The sequence below is a fragment of the Artemia franciscana genome, chromosome 17 (genome assembly GCF_032884065.1).
Source record: "Artemia franciscana chromosome 17, ASM3288406v1, whole genome shotgun sequence".
NCBI classification, from domain to species: Eukaryota; Metazoa; Arthropoda; class Branchiopoda; order Anostraca; family Artemiidae; genus Artemia; species Artemia franciscana.
This window is the reverse complement of record NC_088879.1, coordinates 8,757,146-8,777,800: the sequence shown is the minus strand read 5'-3', so window position 1 is coordinate 8,777,800 and position 20,655 is coordinate 8,757,146. Positions and strand designations below refer to the sequence as shown.

Here is a 20,655-nt window from a genome sequence, read left to right as displayed (position 1 = left end):
ATATATATAAATATATATTTTTAACTACGTAAAACATGCGAATATACAACATTCTTCGCTGTCCCATTGTCTGTGCATATAAATAGCATTTATATTCCCTGTGTCCCGGTCGTCATTTGTGTCCTAGTGTCCCAGTTTGTATTTTCTCTTTGAGTGTCCCGGTCGTCATTTATATTCCCTGTGTCCCAGTGTCCCGGCCGTCATTTGTGTCCCGGTGTCCCGGATTGTAATTTATATTCAAACAATCCCTGTGTCTCAGTCGTCAATTATATATCCCGCCTGTGCCCCCGGCGTCCCCGTTGTAGTTGTTTCCCTGCGTCTCGGTCGTCATTTATATTCTCGGTCGTGATTTGTGTCCGGGTGTCCCAGTCTGTAATTTTTCTTTGAGGTTCCTGGTTGTCATTTATATTCCCTCTGTGTCGGTCGTCATTTGTGTCCCGGTCTGTAATTTATCTTTGAGTATTTTTTCTTTTTAGTTTTTTTAGTTTTTTACATTTTTTCAGTTTTTTTTTCTTCTTTATTTTTCAGCGTCACTATGAAGTACATATCGCCGAACCTTTGTTTTTTAACTTAAATCTGGTAGGCATTGATGACCTTATCCAAGTCAAAATCCCAAACCCGATCATCATCGCTATCATTTTCAGTTTTGATATGTTTTGACTCTCGCTTTCCAGGTGGATTTTCATCTAACTGCGCGGTTTTGCGTTCTTTAGCCGCAAGCCTGTTTTCTTGCTGTTCTTGTGATTCCTCGGCACGCTTTCTTTTCTTACTTTCTCTATCAGCTGCAAGCCTGTTTTCTTGCTGTTCTTGTGATTCCTCGGCACGCTTTCTTTTCTTACTTTCTCTATCAGCAGCAAGTTTTTTGGCATAGACTCTTTGAGCAGCTTCCTCGGCTGTTGCCATTGTAGGTTCTTCAGTCATTTTACAATTAAACATTTTTCCGTGAACGCATGTCTTAAATACCATTAATGACGTCACCGTCATAGCAAAAATGACGACAACTAACTTCATGACGTCAGTCGACACAGAAACATGACGTCACCTGACACAGACAGACACACAGACAGACAACTTATTTATATATATATATATATATATATATATATATATATATATATATATATATATATATATATATATATATATATATATATATATATATATATACATATATATATATATATATATATAACCCTTTATGTCCGGATGTCCTTTTAAAAGGACAAGCACGTGTGATTGGTAGCAATGATTCGTGCATCGTTTCAATCGGTACATACCATCTCTTATATGATTCAGCAGTTCCAGACACGTGAAACAAGATGTCACACAAGGCTGTGTGACACTTGGTTCAGTTGCTAGGCGAAGATTAGTGAGAGAGGTCATGAAAGACCTCTATTTCATGAAAGGCTATTTCATAAAGAACAACGAAGGAAAATAATAGCTGTATTTAGTATATTTAAATATGTTTTGACGAATTTATATCCAAACTGTATTTCAAGATGGGTGACAAGTTTGAGAAGGCATTGAAGAAGTCACAAAACTTGCGCGCTCGGCGAGATTTTGCACCAGAACAAGCCCTAGAAATGTTTATGGAATTAAAAGATGGAGATGTTTCCGAGATGTTGGATCTTTCAGATTACAGTGATGAAGAGAGTGATAGCCAGTATTTACAGCTGAACCCCGAACTAACTGATTTCTACGAGTTAACACAGCTGGGACCGATATGATACAGCCCCCCTCCCGATAACTTTCTTGAGTCCCATGATCTTGAAGAAGCTGGGCCCCCTTCTAGCTCTTGGCCCTCTACTAGCTCTGACAGAGAAACTGAAGATCAGCAAACTTCAGCCAAAAAGGTGAACCGACCAAATAGAGGCGAGTACAAGTGGTGTTATAAGGACTTCGAACCTTATATTGAATATCAACATGTTACATGTGCATATACTTTCCCCACGAACAGAAACATGTCCCCAGCCGAATATTTTTCTATGTTTTTTTTTCTGATGAAATGAATGATAAGATATTGCTATAGACGAATGGCTATGCAATGAAGAAGGACAACAAATTCGTCGATGTCACAAAACAAGAGATTTACTCTTACCATTCAATAACTCTCTACATGGGAATCATAAGATTGCCTTGCTACAAGTTCTACTGGGAGAAAGAGATAAACTATACTCTCGTCTCTGTAAAGATGTCCTGAGACAGTTTCATATTGATCCAAAGGTACTTGTACTTCAATGACAACAGTAAGTGCAAGCCAAAAAGCAGATCCTGGACATGATCGCTTCTTCAAGCTTAGGCCCATAGTTGACCTGCTGCAAGAAAATTTGATGAGAACTGACCCTGAAGAAAGACACAGTATCGATGAACAGATTATCCCATTCAAGGGAAGATCTGCTATATGGCTGTATCTCCAAAACAAGCCACACAAGTGGGGGTTCAAAGTATTTACTCGAGCTGGAAGTAGTGGGAGCATGTATAACATCGAAATTTACCAAGGCCAGGGAACTGTGGAAGCTGGGACCTTCGGTCTTGGTGGAGATGTTGTTATGAGCTCTTGAGATCCCTGGAACCCAAAGCGGGGCCCAAGATATTCTTTGACAATTGGTTTTCAAGCGTAGACCTTGTCGTTCATCTGAAGGAGATTGGATATGATTGCGTTGGGACTATTCGTCAGAATCGTCTTTCAGGATACGAACTGATGGAAGAAAAGGAGATAAAACGGTTTCATATTGGGAAACGTCGACTTGAGAGTTGAAAAATCGACAGAAGTTGGCTTGGTGTGCTGGTATGATAACAAAGCGGTAAGTATTTTTCGTGGAGGAGTACCTTCGGCTTCCATAGATAATGGTCTACCAGGGCGCCTTTGGGGTGTGTCGGAGTATCCGAGAGAGCATGCAATGATGGTTTTGAACTTCAGTAGAGAAACATTGGATTGCCAGCAGTAGAGGAAGCGTTGGACTGCCGACGATGAAGTGACGACGATAAATTAGCCAGGCATTGACTACTGCACTGTCGAGAAAATGGTAGAATATGCGCATATACCACTGTTTTCTCTCCTACCACAGGAGGTGAACTCTTTTTTTTACTTTTGTAGTAGTTACTAGTTTTTCTGATACAAAAACACATGGTATTATTTGAAAAAAATTCTCCGCTAAGGACGGATGTCCTTTTAAAAGGACATGACGGATCTCGAACCCTGAACCAGATACCGAAAATGTGATTCCATATTCGAGTTCAGTCATTTTTTTTCATCTAGAAACATCCTTCAAATATATTTTTCCTATCGATTTCATAATTCAGTACTTAAAGGGATAAAAGATGCCAACAGCACCAGGTGTTCCCAAGCGGTCACCCATCCAAGCACTGACCGGGCCTGACGTTGTGTGATTTCCAGGATCTGAAGAGACTGGGTACTTTCAACGTGGTATGGCCGTTGGCTGAGAAATTTTGTAACAAAATGATTGTTGGTCTACAAACTGAAAAGAAATAAAATGCCTAGTTTTAGAGTCATGAACAAAGGTTTTTAGTAGACAAATATTTAAAAAGAATCAAAATATGTTGATTAATTCTTTTTCTTAAAACAAACCTTTATTCCTTCTGAGAAAAATGACAAGCCCCCCAAAATGTTTCTACCTTTGAGATGACTACCCTATGTCTTCCTAGGCTAATTTAGATCAGTCAAATAAGAGGGTCTTTGAAACTTTATTAATTGTAGCAAAATAGTTTAACCTCAAATACATATTTAGATTTTGTTGGGGTATAATTTAAAGATTTTTAAGGAAAATATCTCCCCAGCCTCCGGTAAATTCGTGTCTTGTCACTAGATAAATGTGAAAGTTTTTCTTTTCACATTCAGCATCCTTAGGTTCATAGCGTGATTCAATGAATTTGTAGCCCTGAACAGGGCTGTTGGTTAATTTAGGGTAGGTCTTGGAGCTAAAATTAGATTCATTTAAGCCTTTGCCGGTTTTTCACTCTTCTTTGGTAGAAGGACTGCTTGACGCCTCCATGGGCAAAACGCCTTCTTGGGCAAGGTTAATTAATGGTAAGAAGAATAGCTTCTTCAGTTCTCCATCGTTTCTAATGGCTAGCTGAAGGTGACGAGGAATGATACTAGTTTTGTTATCTCGTGCAGCATTACCAGCAAGCTCATCAATATTCCATCACCGCTGAAAGATAAACGGGTGCCCCTGCACCAACTCGCTCTGCATATTTGCCCTTTCCCAGAAGACGGTGGATCCTTCCCACTGAAAATTGGAGACCTGCCCTGTTTGAACGGGACTTTGTGTATAGGATATATTCCAGTAGAAATTAAAAATTTGGCTAGTTTGGCATCCTTCAAGGCTTCAACGAGGCGATTTTTCTTTGCAAAAGAATAGTAATGATACTAATGGCTAGTTTTTGAGTAGGGATTTTACGTAAGTATATGTGTTTTATGTACATAAAATGTTTCTCAGTTGTGTACGAGTTGCGATGTTGTATGGTTGCCACCTGCTGCCAACAAACTCATCAGGGTTTTCTTAATAGGTGCTGCATAATGTTTTGTATATTTGTGAAAAATAAACCAATCTAAAACTATTTTGCAACCATATTCTAGTTTTTCGGGGCGAAGTTCCAGCATGACAGATTGAATATCATCTATAGAAACTTGGTTTGAAATTATACTTACATAATGATTGATATCCTTCTTAAAATAGTCTTTACATTCTCATCATTTATCATTCCAGTTATATCAAAAGATCAGTCTTATTTATTATTCAGTTAAACGTTTTTCTGTTTGATGAGGAATTTTAGCCACTGTGATCTCCATTCCTTTAGTGTTCCTTACACTTTCCAACACATTCACCTTCCTTTATTTCAGTGTTCCTAACACTTTTCGTCACAGATATCAATTATAAAGGATGTTCGATATAATCTCTGAAAAGACCTTGATACCCAAAAACAAAACCATAATTATTTCAATCGTTGTTACTTTAATGGTAAATGGGCTTGAATCTGGTGGACGATCAATGTCTACGCCAGATGTTTTTTCAGGATTTGATAACGGAATTGAGATGCAATTTCTATTTTGGATTTTTGTCTCTACATTCTTTAGTAGACCAACGCAATATTTTTGAGTGGTGTTTCGCGTACTGCTGTGTTTGTGAACACGCAACTTAAGTTAGAGATGACGATTAATCTGAATCATTCCCCCTCACTCTATGGCAAATGCATTTAGCAGTTTATTTTCGTCACTTATAGACACGTGTAAATCTTGATTGATGGCTGTCTCAACAGCCCACTGTAACTATCTCGTACTGACGATGGTGTTAACGAGGAAATACTCATCACGGCTGCCGAAATCTAAAAGTAATCCAAGTCTGACTGAGATGTCGATGTCCAAACTGAACGTGCTACCCCTTTTGAATTCAATAATTTTTTTTTTCTTTTTTTTCCAACAAATTATGTAATTATGTAGTTATAGGATTCCATAGTGATAGTTCAATCTATCGTAAAAGAATTTTAAACCTTTGCTAAGAAACCTGTAATGCATAACAAGAAAGTTTGAAGTTATAACAGAGCCGTTCGCCTACAGTATCTGCCAGTTTTTTTTCAAGAGACTAGCGACGTGAAGAAGATAGCCCAACCAAGAAATGCATCTTAGCAACACAGTCAAAGTGATTTTATCGACGAAGAATATGTACTACAACCATTTTACAGTGTTAAAAAATATAGCAGAGTTATACTAGTTTTAGTCTTAAAAAAAAAAAAAAAAAAAAAAAAAAAAAAAAAAAAAAAAAAAAAAAAAAAAAAAAATGGTACCCCTGACAATACAGCTGGAAAAATGATGTTATTTAACAGTGATTATTTTTAAGTAAATGGTAAACTATACTCTTTTTTATAATACTCTATAGCTTCGGAATCTAACAAGAACTCTTGTTTTCAGATTTTTGAAACACTCTAAATACATAAAGGATTTTATTTTAGAAAAACAACCGAGGCACAGTATGGAAGCACTGACAGTAAAAATTTTTAGTTTTATTTATAAACCCCCATTTTACAAAAAAAGCTTCTGCTTCGGAAATGGTAGCATCACGAAATATAATATTTCCAAGGACTCTGCCTCACTACATGCAAAACATTCTGATATTCACTCTTCAACATGAGAAAATCTATACAGTGTTGCAATCAATAAAGAATAGAAGTCAATAAAAGAACCGGTTTTATCTCAGCAAAGCCAGGGGACATTATATATTTTCACAGATTTGTAGCAGAAGACTTGGAGTTTTTGATTAAATGATATTTTGTCTCTTCTGCTTTCGTCAGTTTTGCTATTGCCAAACTCTGCCAGATTGCTCTGTAATAATTCTTGTCTTCGAGATAATTTTGCTCTGAACATAAACTCTGAAACGCCCCTAACAACAAACAAAAATATAAACAACAAATAGTATTTTTACTGATTAAATATTAGATTGAATTCAATGAATTCAATGACTACTTAATTCTTTGACCAACATCAAAAAGAAAATTAGGGGCATCTAACTAGTATTCACGTTTAATTGTTTTTCAATGACGTTGATCCTACACTAAACGGTAATTGGACGACAGAGCTTACAATTAGCGGAAAACAAAAATAATTTAGAAAGAAATTTTCAAGGCCATGCAGATTCGGTTCAGATTTGACCCACCCTCCTTAACATGTAAAACTACTTAATTCTGTTTTCTAATGGCGTAAAAAGGTTGAAAAATTTCGTTTTCAACAGTTCCCCAAAAAACAGAATCCCCAAAAAACGGCCGCAAATTCCCCTGTCTTTTAATTCAAAGTCCATGGGTATGACGATAATTTCTCTTGTAACGAGACATTATTTTGCCTCGTAATATTTTAAATATTACACTGAAATCCAGCCAACATATGATTCTATTTTTATTTAGATATCAGCCGCACTCTCCTTTAAGCCTCCTTAGTACCCCGGACTTATTATTAAGACAGTTAAATATAATATGAAGATCTAAATGAAGTCAACAATTCATTTGATGTCCTGCGAAAATTTTGGTGTATTTTTGAGGTTTGGTATCCAAGAATTTAACTTTACGCGAACCTGAAATGATATTCTCATTCCAATGATGGGAGCTATTTTACGCCTCCACATTTTTCTAAGAACTTTCCAATTATATAATGTTTCATTTGCAAGAATGCTAAGCAGAGCGAAGTTTGGTTTCAATGGAACACAAATTTCTTTGAAAAACTAGAAATACAAAAAAAAAATATTAAAACGCTCCATTGGTTAAAAAAAGACAAAAAACTAGTATTTGGTATATATTATTCAACAAAAGCGTAAAATATTTGATAAACATCAAATGTTCACACATTGTCCGGACTAAAAACATGGGTTAAGTTTGTCTCATTTTTTTTTCTCAGAAGGCTCAAATGGCACTTCAACTTCTCAGCTTCAACTTTTCAAAAACAATTTTGTAATTTCACATTAACTTTGTAAAAAAATTAAATTACTAATGAAACAGAGCTAGCTTATCAACATCTTTGAAACTAATAGGCTGCTCATACGGATTCAACAAAGTGCATGAAAGGTTAATAATCATTTTCTCCAAATTCTCAGTATGTGTTTCTACTGGATGCTCAAAAGCTCTGAAGATATTTTAAAAAGATGACATAAAGACAATAGTAGCAGAGATAAGTGGTTAAACAGTCATGCCCAAACAAATCAAATTCTTTTTGTAAAATTGTTTTTCCAGTTAAAAGCGAAATGACGAGTGAACCAACGAGTTCAAGAAAAAATTCGCGTCAAATTCAATCAATTTCAGGAGTACTTTGAACGCAAGCTACTGAAGATGTCTAACTAGGGCTAAACCATTTTATTTCGCCTATAGCTTTAAAGGTAAGATAAAAAAAGGTAAAAATATGGCATTTTACTTTACAGTCCGTAACGGCGGTGCTGATCTCCGTTTCATGACTCTTAAGCCAGGAAGTGCTATGGGGGGTTGGAGACCAGCCATCCTGTGCTTTTGCACACTCTTCCTGTTTCCCTTGCCCTAGATTTCTGTAGATGCCCCTTTAGAGCCAGGTCGACTCAGGCTGAGCTTACAGAGTCAGGCCACTGACCCTGTTCCAAACCAAATAACCAACGACAAAGACCCGAACCACTGTCCTCAGGGACAAAGGATATCAAGTATAGCGTGCTAGAAGGATACATGGGTTGTTAACCCCAAAAGGAGATACTCAACCTAATGAAGCATGCAATGGTTTCACATTTTTGGAGACGAAATAGATTGGTTTTCCTTTGACACACAATTAAACGTAATACGTTTTTGAATTTTTTCGAGAGAAATCGCCAAGCTATTTAAAAAAAAAAAAAAAAAAAAAAAAAAAAAAATATTAGCCAGTAACTTTCACACGTCATGATTTTTGATACAATTTAGCATTTATTGAGAAACTCCTCTGTCTTTGCTGTTCTGACAAATATACTCTCCCCCGTCCCCTTAAATAGATTTTTCTGCAAGCATCTGAGCCAAGACATGCACAACAGCATAACACATTCCATGTTAAATACTCACTGAGAGAGTCTTATCACACTGAAATACTATTCAATACCACATTTATGTATATATGTTAAGCTTTAGGGAAATTCAAAATAACGAATTCCTAAAACTTTTGGGCGAAAATTTTCTCTCCGTGGACAGCCCCATTTTCAAAGTGACCACATTCAGGGATACAGTACGATAATACCAAAGTAGTAAAAATGTACAATTTTCTAAACTACAAGCAATTTCAAGTCGAAAATTTTAGTTTTGGAAACTTAACAAACAATTTTTAATTATTATTTCAAATTTTTAGCATGCTTTTACTCCTCGTTAATTTACTCTAATAAGTCAAGTGTACGTAAACAGATACGGTATATAGTGCACGACTGCACAGAAAATACTCTAATGAGATTTCTTTGCGAAAATTTAATAAAAACCTTAACCATGCGTCAGGAGATATCTTTCAATTTAATTCTCCACAGTACAGAACCTTCAAAATACAACATTTTGAATATGTCTCTTTTCTTTTTACAGGAGCTTCAGACCCAAATACCCTTCTACAACTGACATTTCGACATGAACAACTGATTTTTGTAACCATATAATCATACTCTTTTCTAGACTATTTATGACTCAACGTGAGTACTTGCAAAACTTCAATCTTAATATTCAACTGTGTCTCGATTAACTACTCTAATTCAACATTTCACTACTAGAACCACCAACTAGATTACTAAACACTATTTTTATCACTTGATTGGTAACTAGAGACAACTGTTCAGGTCTCTTTTATCATGAGGCGTTTCCACTACTTCTAGAATTTAAACTCCAACACTGTTACTAACACTTCACTGACCATAAGGATAAAATTATCCCAATTACTTGCTCTGTTGAGCCTTTAAATCATCACATATGGATGTAAGTTCTTTATTGGCCTTTTCCAGAGTTTCCTTTTTCGACTTGAGTACATTCGTTTGAACAGATAATCTCTGTATTGAAGTTTTTGCACGGTTTAGCTCTGCATGACTTTCTTCTATCTCACTTTTGTGCTTTGAAACTAACCTAAAAAGAAGAAACTAAAATAAAGTGTTAGCTATGTTTGTACACAGGAAAGAGGAGGTTGTTTATCCAAGGCGGATGTCCGAAGAAAATTTCCCTCAGTTAGCTTCAGCCAGTTTAGCTGGAGAGAGTTTCGTACCATTTTTTTTGCGAAAAGTAAGTTTCTCTACTTCTGTTTGAACCTAGCCTTCCCCTTCTGTTTGGCATGGATTTCGATGATTAAATTTGTATACACATAGAAATGATAGGACTAGAAGATAGTGGTATTTCTAAGGAGAAATCTTTCTCTGTTTTCGGGTCAGAAAATAAGTTTGACAAAATGGCGGCTGGGGCACCTTCGGTCAGTCCACGACGGGGCACCTTCGGTCGCTGACCGGAGGCACCCCAACCTGATGAATAACGTAACCTTACCAGTTTTAAGTTAAAGATAGGTCTCTCTACAATTCAATTGTGGTTAACATTGATGCTCCCAGCATAGAACTAAAGTAAGGTGTACCAAAAGAGTTTGTTACTTTCAGAACGAGAGAAAGGCAGTGATATTCCGCTGCATCAGCGAGTGTGTCCAAAAGAAATGAAGCCTGTAAATGACGCGCTCGGGCCACAGTGCATTTTCTTTGACGCTTGTTGGGTCGTGCTATTAAGTTCCACGAACTTATTACGCCGGAAATAAGTTCGTTTGTTTCTTCTCTTTTACTGTAGGTCATTTTTACACTGCCAAATTCGGTAAGTCTTAATTTCAAAGTTTCTTCCAGATCATTGGTTATGGTTCGGAACAGAGTTCCAAAACGCCCGAAGGGTGTGTCAGATGAGGCTATGAACATTGCTGTTTCCAAAGTTTTGATGGACAAAGCTTCAATTCGTAGTACTGCAACAGCTTTCGGAATACCGAAATCAACCCTTATCGACAACGTTCGCCGAGCAAAAGAACTACGCGAGCAAGAGCAAGGGGGCATACCAGTGCCTATTCAAGCTGGGGTCTCTAATTCTGGAACCTCTAGTGGTGGCACATTCAATAGTGCTTTTCTTCCGACAAGAAAAGAGAGACTGTCAACTGCAAAAGTTTTCACGGCCAATGAAGAGGGCCAGCTTGCTGTTTATTTGAAACATTGTTCAAAAGTCCATTATGGTATGACCCTGATGCAAACACGAAAGTTTGCATATGATTATGCAAAAAGACTAGATAAGAAAGTTCCTCACAACTGGGAAGAAGCACAGATGGCTGGGCCAGACTGGATGAAGGGCTTTATGATAAGGCAAGGTGATTTGTCTCTCAGAAAGCCAGAGAACACTAGCTTAGCTCGCAGCTCGAGCTTCAATCGTGCTAATGTTGACGGATTCCTTGACAACTTGGAGGCTGTCCTGCACAAATACAAATTCACAGGAGAAAGCATTTGGAACTGTGACGAAACGGGGGTCACAACTGTACTTGACAGCCCCAAGGTGATAGCACAAACCGGTACCAAGCAGGTTGGTCAGGTTACCACAGCTGAAAGGGGTGAACTTGTTACTGTTTGTTGCTTTGTCAATGCTATTGGTGGAACCGTGCCACCAGTCTTCGTATTCCCCAGAGCAAAGTTCAAGGATCATATGATGTTTGGGGCCCCTGCAGGAAGTCTCGGCCTAGCCCAAACAACTGGTTGGATGACTGCAACATTGTTTTACGAGGCGATACAGCATTTCAAGAAACAAGTTCGATGTTCCAAGGACAGCCCGGTCCTCTTATTGCTCGATAACCATGAGAGCCACATCGGTCTTGACGTTATCATGTACGCCCGTACAAATGGCATTGTTTTACTATCCTTCCCACCCCACTGCAGTCATCGTCTTCAGCCTCTAGATATTACTATCTATGGACCACTGAAGTCTGCTTTGAAAAGAGCATTTCATGATTGGATGACTTCAAATCCGTTTCAGAGGATCCAGATCACCCATATTGCCCAGCTTGTAGGAAATGCTTATCCAAATGCACTGACCATGAACAACATCATTTCTGGGTTTTCGAAGCCTGGCATTTGGCCCTTCAACCGCAATGCTTTTTCTGATGAGGATTTTTATGCTGCGTCTGTCAGCGACCGTCCTAAGGCAGAGCCGTGCCCATCAGCAACAGAGAGAAACCCACCAGTATCGGATCTACTAGATCCTTGCCCGTCACCGTCAACTGCACCGGCAACACCAGCTGCAGAGATTCGTTACTCTAATGCTTTGACCCCCGAAGATGTCCGACCGTATCCAAAGGCATTGCTAAGGAAACAGAGCAATAGGGGCGGAAGGAAAAAGGGTGCATCGAGAGTTTTGACAGACACACCAGAGAAAGATAAAATTGAAGCTGCTATGATGGCTAAGAAAGCAAAGCAAGATGAGAAAGATGCAAAAGCAAAAGCAAGATTGCTGAAAAAAAAATATGAAGAAGCCAACAAGTCAAACGAAAAGCAAGGGTCAGAAGAGGAAGCAGCAAACGTCTTTGTGCGATCAGTCGACTGATGAAGAATCTGTTGTTTCAGTTCATCTGGATGATGACACGGATGATAGTCTACATATCGGTGATGACGAGCTAACTGAGCCACTTGCACTGGGGACCCTTAGTATTGGCGACTATGTGTTGGTGGAGTTCGAAGGCAAGAACAGTTCACTGCACTACGTTGGATTCGTCAAAGAAAAAGATAACAGTGAAGTTTTTGTAAGTTTCCTTCGCAGAAAGGACAGTGATTCTAGCAAGTTTTTTTTCCCACAAGTAGTGGATGAAAGCTATGTCAATTTGGCGGATGTTAAGATCAAATTGCCCATTCCTAGCAGAAGTGGGGGTACGGCACGTGTCGCAGAGATTGAGTTCAGCGACGTCGATTTTTCACTTTTTCCAAGTCTCCGCTGAAAAGTGAAGTCGCTGAACTCAACCATCTCTGCCTCTGTATCAAAAGTGATGTCGAAAATTTCCTTCCGACAGTAATAAATGATGTGATTTTGTTACTTTGGCTTATTTTTACAAACAATAAACGAAGACATAAGTAAGCTTTGTATATTTAGCCATCTAAAGACAGGATAACGGAGGTAATTCGTATAATTGCAAGGCTGACCGAAGGTGCCCCAAGCCCGACCGAAGGTGCCCCGGGTTGGGGGCACCTCCGGTCAAAATGGGGCTTCAGCGGGATCACTTTTTTCTTACAATCCGGTTGAGTTCTAAGAAAACTACAAAATAGATTTGGTAGATCAAACGTTGCTCTTCCCTGCGTTCAGCAAGATTTTTCAAAATAACGAACGTAAAATTCTTGGTGGCTGGTAATCGAAAAAGTGACCGAAGGCGCCCCGGTCTCCCCTATGCTCCTCGTCCATAGAAAAAATCAGATTCCAATTATAAAACACTTTTCCGAAAAAAACCTTATTTTTCTGACGTATTTAAAAATAACATTTTAACAATGTTTCAAAAACCTTGTTTCCAGCATATTATTTTGAGATCTTGCTAATAGCGTGCCTTCTTCAACCTTATTATATTGCAAAAATTCTAGCCTCAATGAAATTTTATTAGTTTAAGATCCACCCGAAAAATTTTCCCTGATATTCCTTACAAAATGTTTGCTAATTTGTGCCTATAAAAGTCTCACAAGTCCAAGTCCTCACGTTCCAGCCTCATATGACTTCATCAAACAAGCACTGCTAACCAACAAATTTACATCATATAAAATATGCCCATCTACCTTTTCCTTCTTAGCCCACAGTCTGCTTGTCAAGGGCGCATTCATGACTTTTGTTCAGAGAGGGAGGAGGTAAAAAAAGAACCCATCAAAATTAGTTTATATTCATTTTTTTGAGTCTTTACGAGTCGTACAAAATTTGGAGGGGGGGGGGTTCAAACTCGATACCCCCACCCGATGGATACAGCCTTACTACTTGTTGTAATGTGTGGCTATTCTATTTCTTTTAAGTTCTGAATGTACATATCTCATTATTTAATTTATGTTTCTTTCCTTTTTAAATTAAGGTCTACCACATTTACTACCAGGTTCACATAGCCTGAACATTTAATGAGCTTTAACTACGGCACGGTTTTGACCACCTCGTCCAGGAGAGAGGGGAGGGGGATTAAGATAATAATCTAAGCTAGAAAATAGTTGAAAGTAACCTTACTTTTCAATCTTCTCTTCATATGCCTCTTTAAGTAATTTTGTCTTTTGTGTTTGAAGTTCCAACTGTTCGTTAAATTCAGCCAAAGCTGTTTTCAGAACCTAAAATATATAAAATTTATCAATGTCAATGTTAAGGTACTACTTGACAAATTCCAGGAAAGAGAATCCAAAATCAGCCCCTAGTCCTATTTTATTTTCCAAGTAATACTTACAACATTGAAACTTGGTGAGGATGACAGACTATGCCGTTCCGGACCAAATCTTAACTTTTTGGTAAGACAAAAAATATCTACAATAGTTATTATTGTAAAATAAATACATTAATTAATGTATAAACTGTAGTAATACGTTAATTAATTAATAATAACTAATTGATATTTTGCCTAATAAGACCAAGAAGACCCCTCCTCAATATATGTAGGTATCTTTTCATATAGTTCCCTTTAATTGCAAGGTCTACGACAATGTCAATCACTTCATGGCCATCAAAGTAGTTTGAAGGAGTAGTCAGGAGCAGATAAAAGAAGGAACAGCAGTGATAGCAAATTAAATAAGAAAGTTAGTAAAAAAAAAAAATATCACAAACGTTCTCCCAACAAAATACAAATACAAAGAAGAAAATGTGTATACACAGTCAACAATCTAAAGAAGGGAGGGGTAGACCCTGGCGGGTCAGGGTCTTTGCACAAATCTTGGGAGAGGATATTCCTATTAAAGTCTTTTTGTGTCCAGTCATTAAAAGTATCATTATATATATATATATATATATATATATATATACTAGCTGTTGGGGTGGCGCTTCGCGCCACCCCAACACCTAGTTGGTGGGGGCGCTTCGCGCCCCCCCCAAGCCCCCCCGCGCGCGTAAGTCGTTACGCGCCATAATAGTTACGCGCCATTGTAGTTGTGTCCCTATGTCCCACCTGTGAATATAGATATATATATATATATATGGTTTTAACTACGTAAAACTTGCGAATATACAACATTCTTTGCTGTCCCATTGTCTTTGCATATAAATAGATTGTCAGGTTATCCCCCTGTTTCCCCCGGTGTCCCCGTTGTAGTTGTGTCCCTGTGTCCCGGTCGTCATTTATATTCCCTGTGTCCCGGGTCCCGGTCATCATTTGTATCCCGGTGTCCCGGTCTGTATATACATTCGTTTTTTAGTTTTGTTTTTCTCCTTTATTTTTTTCCTTTTTTTTTCTTTTTTAGCTTATTTAGATTTTTAGATTTTTTAATTTTGTAGTTTTTGCCTTTTTTTAGTTTTTTTAGTTTTTTAGCTTTTTTATTTTTTTTATTAGTTTTTAGTTTTTTTTGTAGTTTTTGCCTTTTTTTTAGTTTTTTCAGTTTTGACGTCACCTGATCCAGTTTTTTCAGGTGACGTCACCTGATCCACGATCCACAGATCCACAGACAACTTATTTTTATATATATAGATAGTTTTTTTTTTTTTACTTATGTCCTGGTCGTCATTTATACTCCCTGTGTCCCGGTGCTTTGTTGATTGCTAATCGAACATTCCTTTTGTCCTGGTCGCTTTCTCTTTGAGTGTCGTCATTTATTAGTTTTTTCCTTTTTTTTTAGTTTTTTATTGGTTTTTACCTTTATTTTAGCTTATTTTTCAGTTTTTTCCTTTTTTTTAGTTTTTTTTTATTTTTTATTTTTTTTAGTTTTTTACCTTTTTTAGTTTTTTTAGTTTTTTTAGTTTTTTAGCTTTTTTACTTTTTTTATTAGTTTTTAGTTTTTTTTTGTAGTTTTTGCCTTTTTTTAGTTTTTTCAGTTTTTTTTTTAGTTTTTTATTGGTTTTTACCTTTATAGTTTTTTTAGTTTTTTAGCTTTTTTATTTTTTTTATTAGTTTTTAGTTTTTTTTTGTAGTTTTTGCCTTTTTTTAGTTTTTTCAGTTTTGACGTCACCTAATCCAGTTTTTTCAGGTGACGTCACCTGACACATCCATCCACACATCCATCCACACATCCACAGACAGACAACTTATTTTTATATATATAGATATATATATATATATATATATATATATATATATATATATATATATATATATATATATATATATATATATATATATATATATATATATATATATATATATATATTTTCTATTTTTCCAATTTTCCATTGGCTGTTTTCAACTCTACTTTTTTTTTCCCGCCCAGTGTCATCAGTCACTGCTAAGTATTCATATACACAAGGTCGCATGCATTCCTTTTCCACAAACCCTGTTTGACTGTTTTTTTTTTAAAGAAATTAGACATTACTAATTGTGAAATGCCTCATAATATTAACGACGTTGCATTTGACAAATTCTACGCCTATCCTTTATGACCTTTTCGAATAGTTGGTATAACTGTATCGAAGAAGGAAATGCCTCATAATATTAACGACGTTGCATTTGACAAATTCTACGCCTATCCTTTATGGCCTTTTCGAATAGTTGGTATAACTGTATCGAAGAAGGAAAAATTTTACCAAATATTTTGATACGGATCACATGAAAAAGCATCATTGTGTGAGGTGTTCATTCTGCCTTTTGGAGAAAATTTCACCAATGCTTCAAAGAATAAAACAAAAGGAGTTCAAAGTACATTCACTGAACTTGCCACATTTCCAGATGTGTATAAAGTATTAATAGGAATTGCCTCTTACGCAGACAGTGCCTCTTCACTCTCATCTACTCTTGTTAACGCACATAATGAAACTGCCAAATTGAAAGAAAATCTTCGTCAGGGTATTCACAAGCAGGTGATTGACAAATGTTCAGGGGACAAAATGTGATCAATGAACAAGTAATTAACACTAAAGTCACCGAGATCTATGATTCGATCAATCTAGAGTACAGTTCCAAGTATACTAGCGTTAAAAATGCTCAATGGGTTTCATGCTCAAATTATATCACTAAAAAACCGTATTGAGATTCTAGAATACGGCAACGACGGTTTAGAACAGAAAAGAAGGCCGAATGCTCTTCTAATCCACGGACTGTCTCAGAAAAGTGGAGAAACACTGACTAATAGTGTTTTAGGAATACTTGGTACTAAGTTGGGGATCAGTATGATTGCTACGGATATTAAGTCAACCGAGCGCTTACGTACTCGAGCAACTCTAGCGGATAATTTTCTCCCGTCTGTTCTTGTTACCTTTCATTCCACTGACTGTGCAAAGCGCAGGTTTGCAAATAAGAAGACACTGGCCCCATAAAAAGAATTTATATCTGAGTACTTAACACGAAAGCACAAACAATTGTTGAATCTGGTACGTCATGACTTGTGGTGGCCGCATTATAGCTAAACTAGAAAATAAATCAGCAATTTTGAAAATCGCGTCTCTTAATGACCTAATCACAGATGAATAATCCATTGTTGCTATATGTTGAATCAATATTCAGTTTTTTTTTGTGATTTGCAATTCTTTGTTTTTGTATCCTCAGTTTCTTTTTTTCTTTAAGTTTCTTGTTGTTTCACTGGTTAGACATTTAAGAATTACAACCTTTCAGTTGGTTAATGTTTTTTTTTTATGGATACTATGATCGATAGACTGTCAGATATAAAAAGTAGTAGGCTGTCTGTTAACCGTTTATTATCTACCTCCATTTCTAGTGATAATTTAAGTGAAGGAAATAATTTGCAAGCTATTACAGCACGTAATTATGTGAATAAACAATAGCTGAAAAGTTGGTCAGTTAAAGATGATATTGTTTTTTTCATTTTGGAATTTTCAAGGCCTTAGGACAGCATGTCCTACCCTGTATAACATTTTGAGTGATTTACAAGAATCCCCATTCCCCGTTAGTAATAGGACTTAGTGAGACATTTGCCTCAAATAGGAATATGTTAGTAAAAGAAAAGAAGGGCATGTTATGGAGCAAGGAGGTTTGGCATTGTTGATAAAAGAGGGAGTTTCATATTGGGTGAGGGAAGATCTTTCGCTGTGGCTTCAGGGAAGGATAGAGAATTATTTTTATTGAAATTGAAGGTAATTGTGATAAAAATATAGTTGTTGATTTAGTATATAACAATCATATAATGAGGATATTTTTATTAGGGAGAGGGAGACAAAGTGAATCTGAACATAAAGTGCTAATGGGATATTTTAATATTGGCCTCCTTAAAAGTTCAAATCGTCTAGATTTTCTCAATTTAATGATTTCTTCTTTTTTATATTCACTGATAACTATCCCCACACGAGTTACTGGGAAATCTGCAGCGCTAATTGACAATATCTTAGTCGAAGGAAATCTACTTGAATGTTCGTATGCTGATGTTTTAATTACGGATGGTTAGGACCACTTTTTTCTCATGAGTAAATTAAAGAATTCCTGTGAAATGATAACTAAGAATGATCATTTCCGTAATTTAAGAGAAGATAATAAAAAAAAACTGAGATAGAAATGGCTGATGTAGATTTTTCTCCAGTATTTGAAGAAGATGATCCATCGGCTGCGTATGATATTTTTGTTGGAACCCTTACAAATGTATGATATAAGAAGTATCCTCTTAGAAGACCTAAAAAGGCTAGGGAAAAATTCCCTAGAAAATCATGGATTACTCAGGCTATTCTAAATTCTATAAACCGAAAAAATCAACTTTATAAAGCATGTTTAGCTGATGAGCTATTAATTTTCAGTAATTTAAAACCTAGAGGAATATCTTGGATGGATTGAAACGATAAGCTAAAAAAACGTATTTACAAAATAAATTTATGAAGCATAGTTGTGACATGAAAACAACCTGGAAAACAGTAAATTCGCTCCTGGGTCAGAAGGGTAAAATAGAGGTTATCACTAAACTACAAACTGAAAGGGGAAATTTGACAACTCCGAATGGTAAAGCAAGCTATTTATATAAATATTTTTGTAATGAGGAGGCAAAATTATGTGAAGATGCTCGAAAAAAAAATAATAATAAACAGGTTCCCAAAATAGTTCAACCTGAAGTTCTAGTAAACACTCGTATGACTTTTAATCCTTGTGATGTAAATGAAGTGGTAAAAATTATCAATGGAGTGCATCCAAATTCAAGTGGTGTAGATGGGATTTCCCAGAAGATTGCAAAATCGGTTCAGTCAGTTATAACCCCTATTCTACGTCATTTGGTTAATAAATCAATGGAAAAGGGGCTTTTACTGGAAGCTTTGAAGGTCGCACCTTGAAGGTACACAAAGGGGGTAAGAGAGATGACCCTTCAAATAAAAGACCCATTTCTATTCTCTCTTCTTTGTTCTAGAATATATAGAAAGGTAATTGGATATAGGCTAAATGATTAGGTTGAAAAAAAAAATTCTTGCTAACACTCAATTCGGTTTCAGGAAAAGAATATCTACTGAAATGGCTACAATCAAACTTGTAGATTGAATAAATGAGGTATGCAAATTGGGTTTGATTTCAGATGCCTTATTTCTAGATTTAAAGAAAGCCTTTGACAAAATTGACCATAAAAAATTATTATTTGAGGTGCATGACTGGAAATAAAATCTTACGTTTTAAATCTACTTGAGTAGACGGAAGCAAATCGTGGTGAACGGGCCTTCAATTTCGGTAGCTAATGAGATAACATGCGGAGTACCCCAAGGGTCTATACTGGGTCCTTTATTATTTCGAATTTTTATCGATCAAATCAAATATTATTTGTCAGAGGCTGGTATAATCCTTCTGGCAGATGATACTCTTTTACTTGTTGCTACGCTGTCGGTTAATCTACTTTTTGATAAATTGAGAAAGGCATTGGTCTAGTTTATTGAGTTGGCAGATTTTAATCTTTTGACATTAAATTATACTAAAACTAAATACATTTTATTTTCTCAGACATCTAGTATTGAAATTAATTCAGAACTAATTGTAAATGTAAGCAAATAAAAAGAGTAAAGGTAACAAAATATCTGGGTTTTAGGATTGATGAAAATCTATCATGGAAAGCCCACTCTGATATTACAGCTTCAAAATTGTCAAGATCTCTGGGTGTACTTTACCGAGTCAAAAACTCAGTTTCAAAGAAAATTATTAGATTACTTTATTCTGCTATTTTACCCGTATTTTTCCTATGGTTGCTCTACATGGGCAAGTAATTTTGCGTCATGTTACAAAAAATTCAGGAAATTCAAAATAAAGCTGTTAAACTATTGTCACCTAAAATATTCATTACTCAAAATATTAACAAATGTTACTATTTCAACAGGTTGACTCTAGTTCGGCATTGTGGAGTGACATGCATGAGAGGAAAATTTTCAAGTATAGTTGAGAATTTTCAAGTAAACTACTGTCAACCAGCATGTGTTCCCCGGGGAGACCCTCCAACAAGGTTGACTCTAGTTTGGCATTGTGTAGTGACATGCATGGAAGGAGTAGCATAAGTGGGAGACAGTAACAATGGCAATCAAAGGGCTAAGATTGCTCTTGACTTGATGCCCATTTAATTTGAAAAATCAACTTCTTGATATTTCAAAAACTAGAGATCATCAAACGCGACTACAGCTACTCTGATGGCTATTAGAATGAATACTCACTCGACTACTTTCCCGCGACTAAGCCTGCTGTGACTACTACTTACTAAATACTTCGTGCAAAAATATCCTGGTAGTTTTTATCAGCTTGACAATTACTTGAAGGAATACTATGCACTACAATTCAAACAATCTGTCTTAAGGCTTTCTTTCATTTTGATTCAAGTACTGTATTTGCTTTGACTCATTTCCCCATTGAGCATTCTAATTAATTGATAGTAAAGGTAAAAAATTTAAATTTATCTTGGGAAATTCTCACTGCAGTTTACTTAAGCGTATGTTACTGGGGAACTGATTGACAATTTTGATTCACCGTAGAAACTGAATATCTTTATACGTATCCTTAGATCTGGACTGCGTCTCACGCCACGAGGATCATTGATATGTACAAATATCTATAAATAAAATCTGCATGGCGTTACATAATTAATATTATATAATAAA

General features: G+C 36.3%; 1 protein-coding gene and 1 pseudogene across 1 annotated transcript in view; both read right to left on the bottom strand.

The window, feature by feature from the left end:
• Positions 1–3,322: 3,322 nt before the first annotated feature.
• On the bottom strand, positions 3,323–3,441 carry LOC136038331 (5S ribosomal RNA; annotated as a pseudogene).
• Positions 3,442–6,922: 3,481 nt separating this feature from the next.
• Positions 6,923–20,655, bottom strand: part of LOC136037791 (transforming acidic coiled-coil-containing protein 2-like) — a 61,263-nt gene continuing 47,530 nt past the window's right edge. Inside the window, exons 5-6 of the mRNA XM_065720623.1 lie at positions 13,699–13,796; positions 6,923–9,582 (exon numbers count right to left, since the gene is read on the bottom strand). Coding sequence (XP_065576695.1) covers positions 9,399–9,582; positions 13,699–13,796 — 282 coding nt within the window. The 3' untranslated portion in view covers positions 6,923–9,398. The remainder of the gene's footprint in view (positions 9,583–13,698; positions 13,797–20,655) is intronic.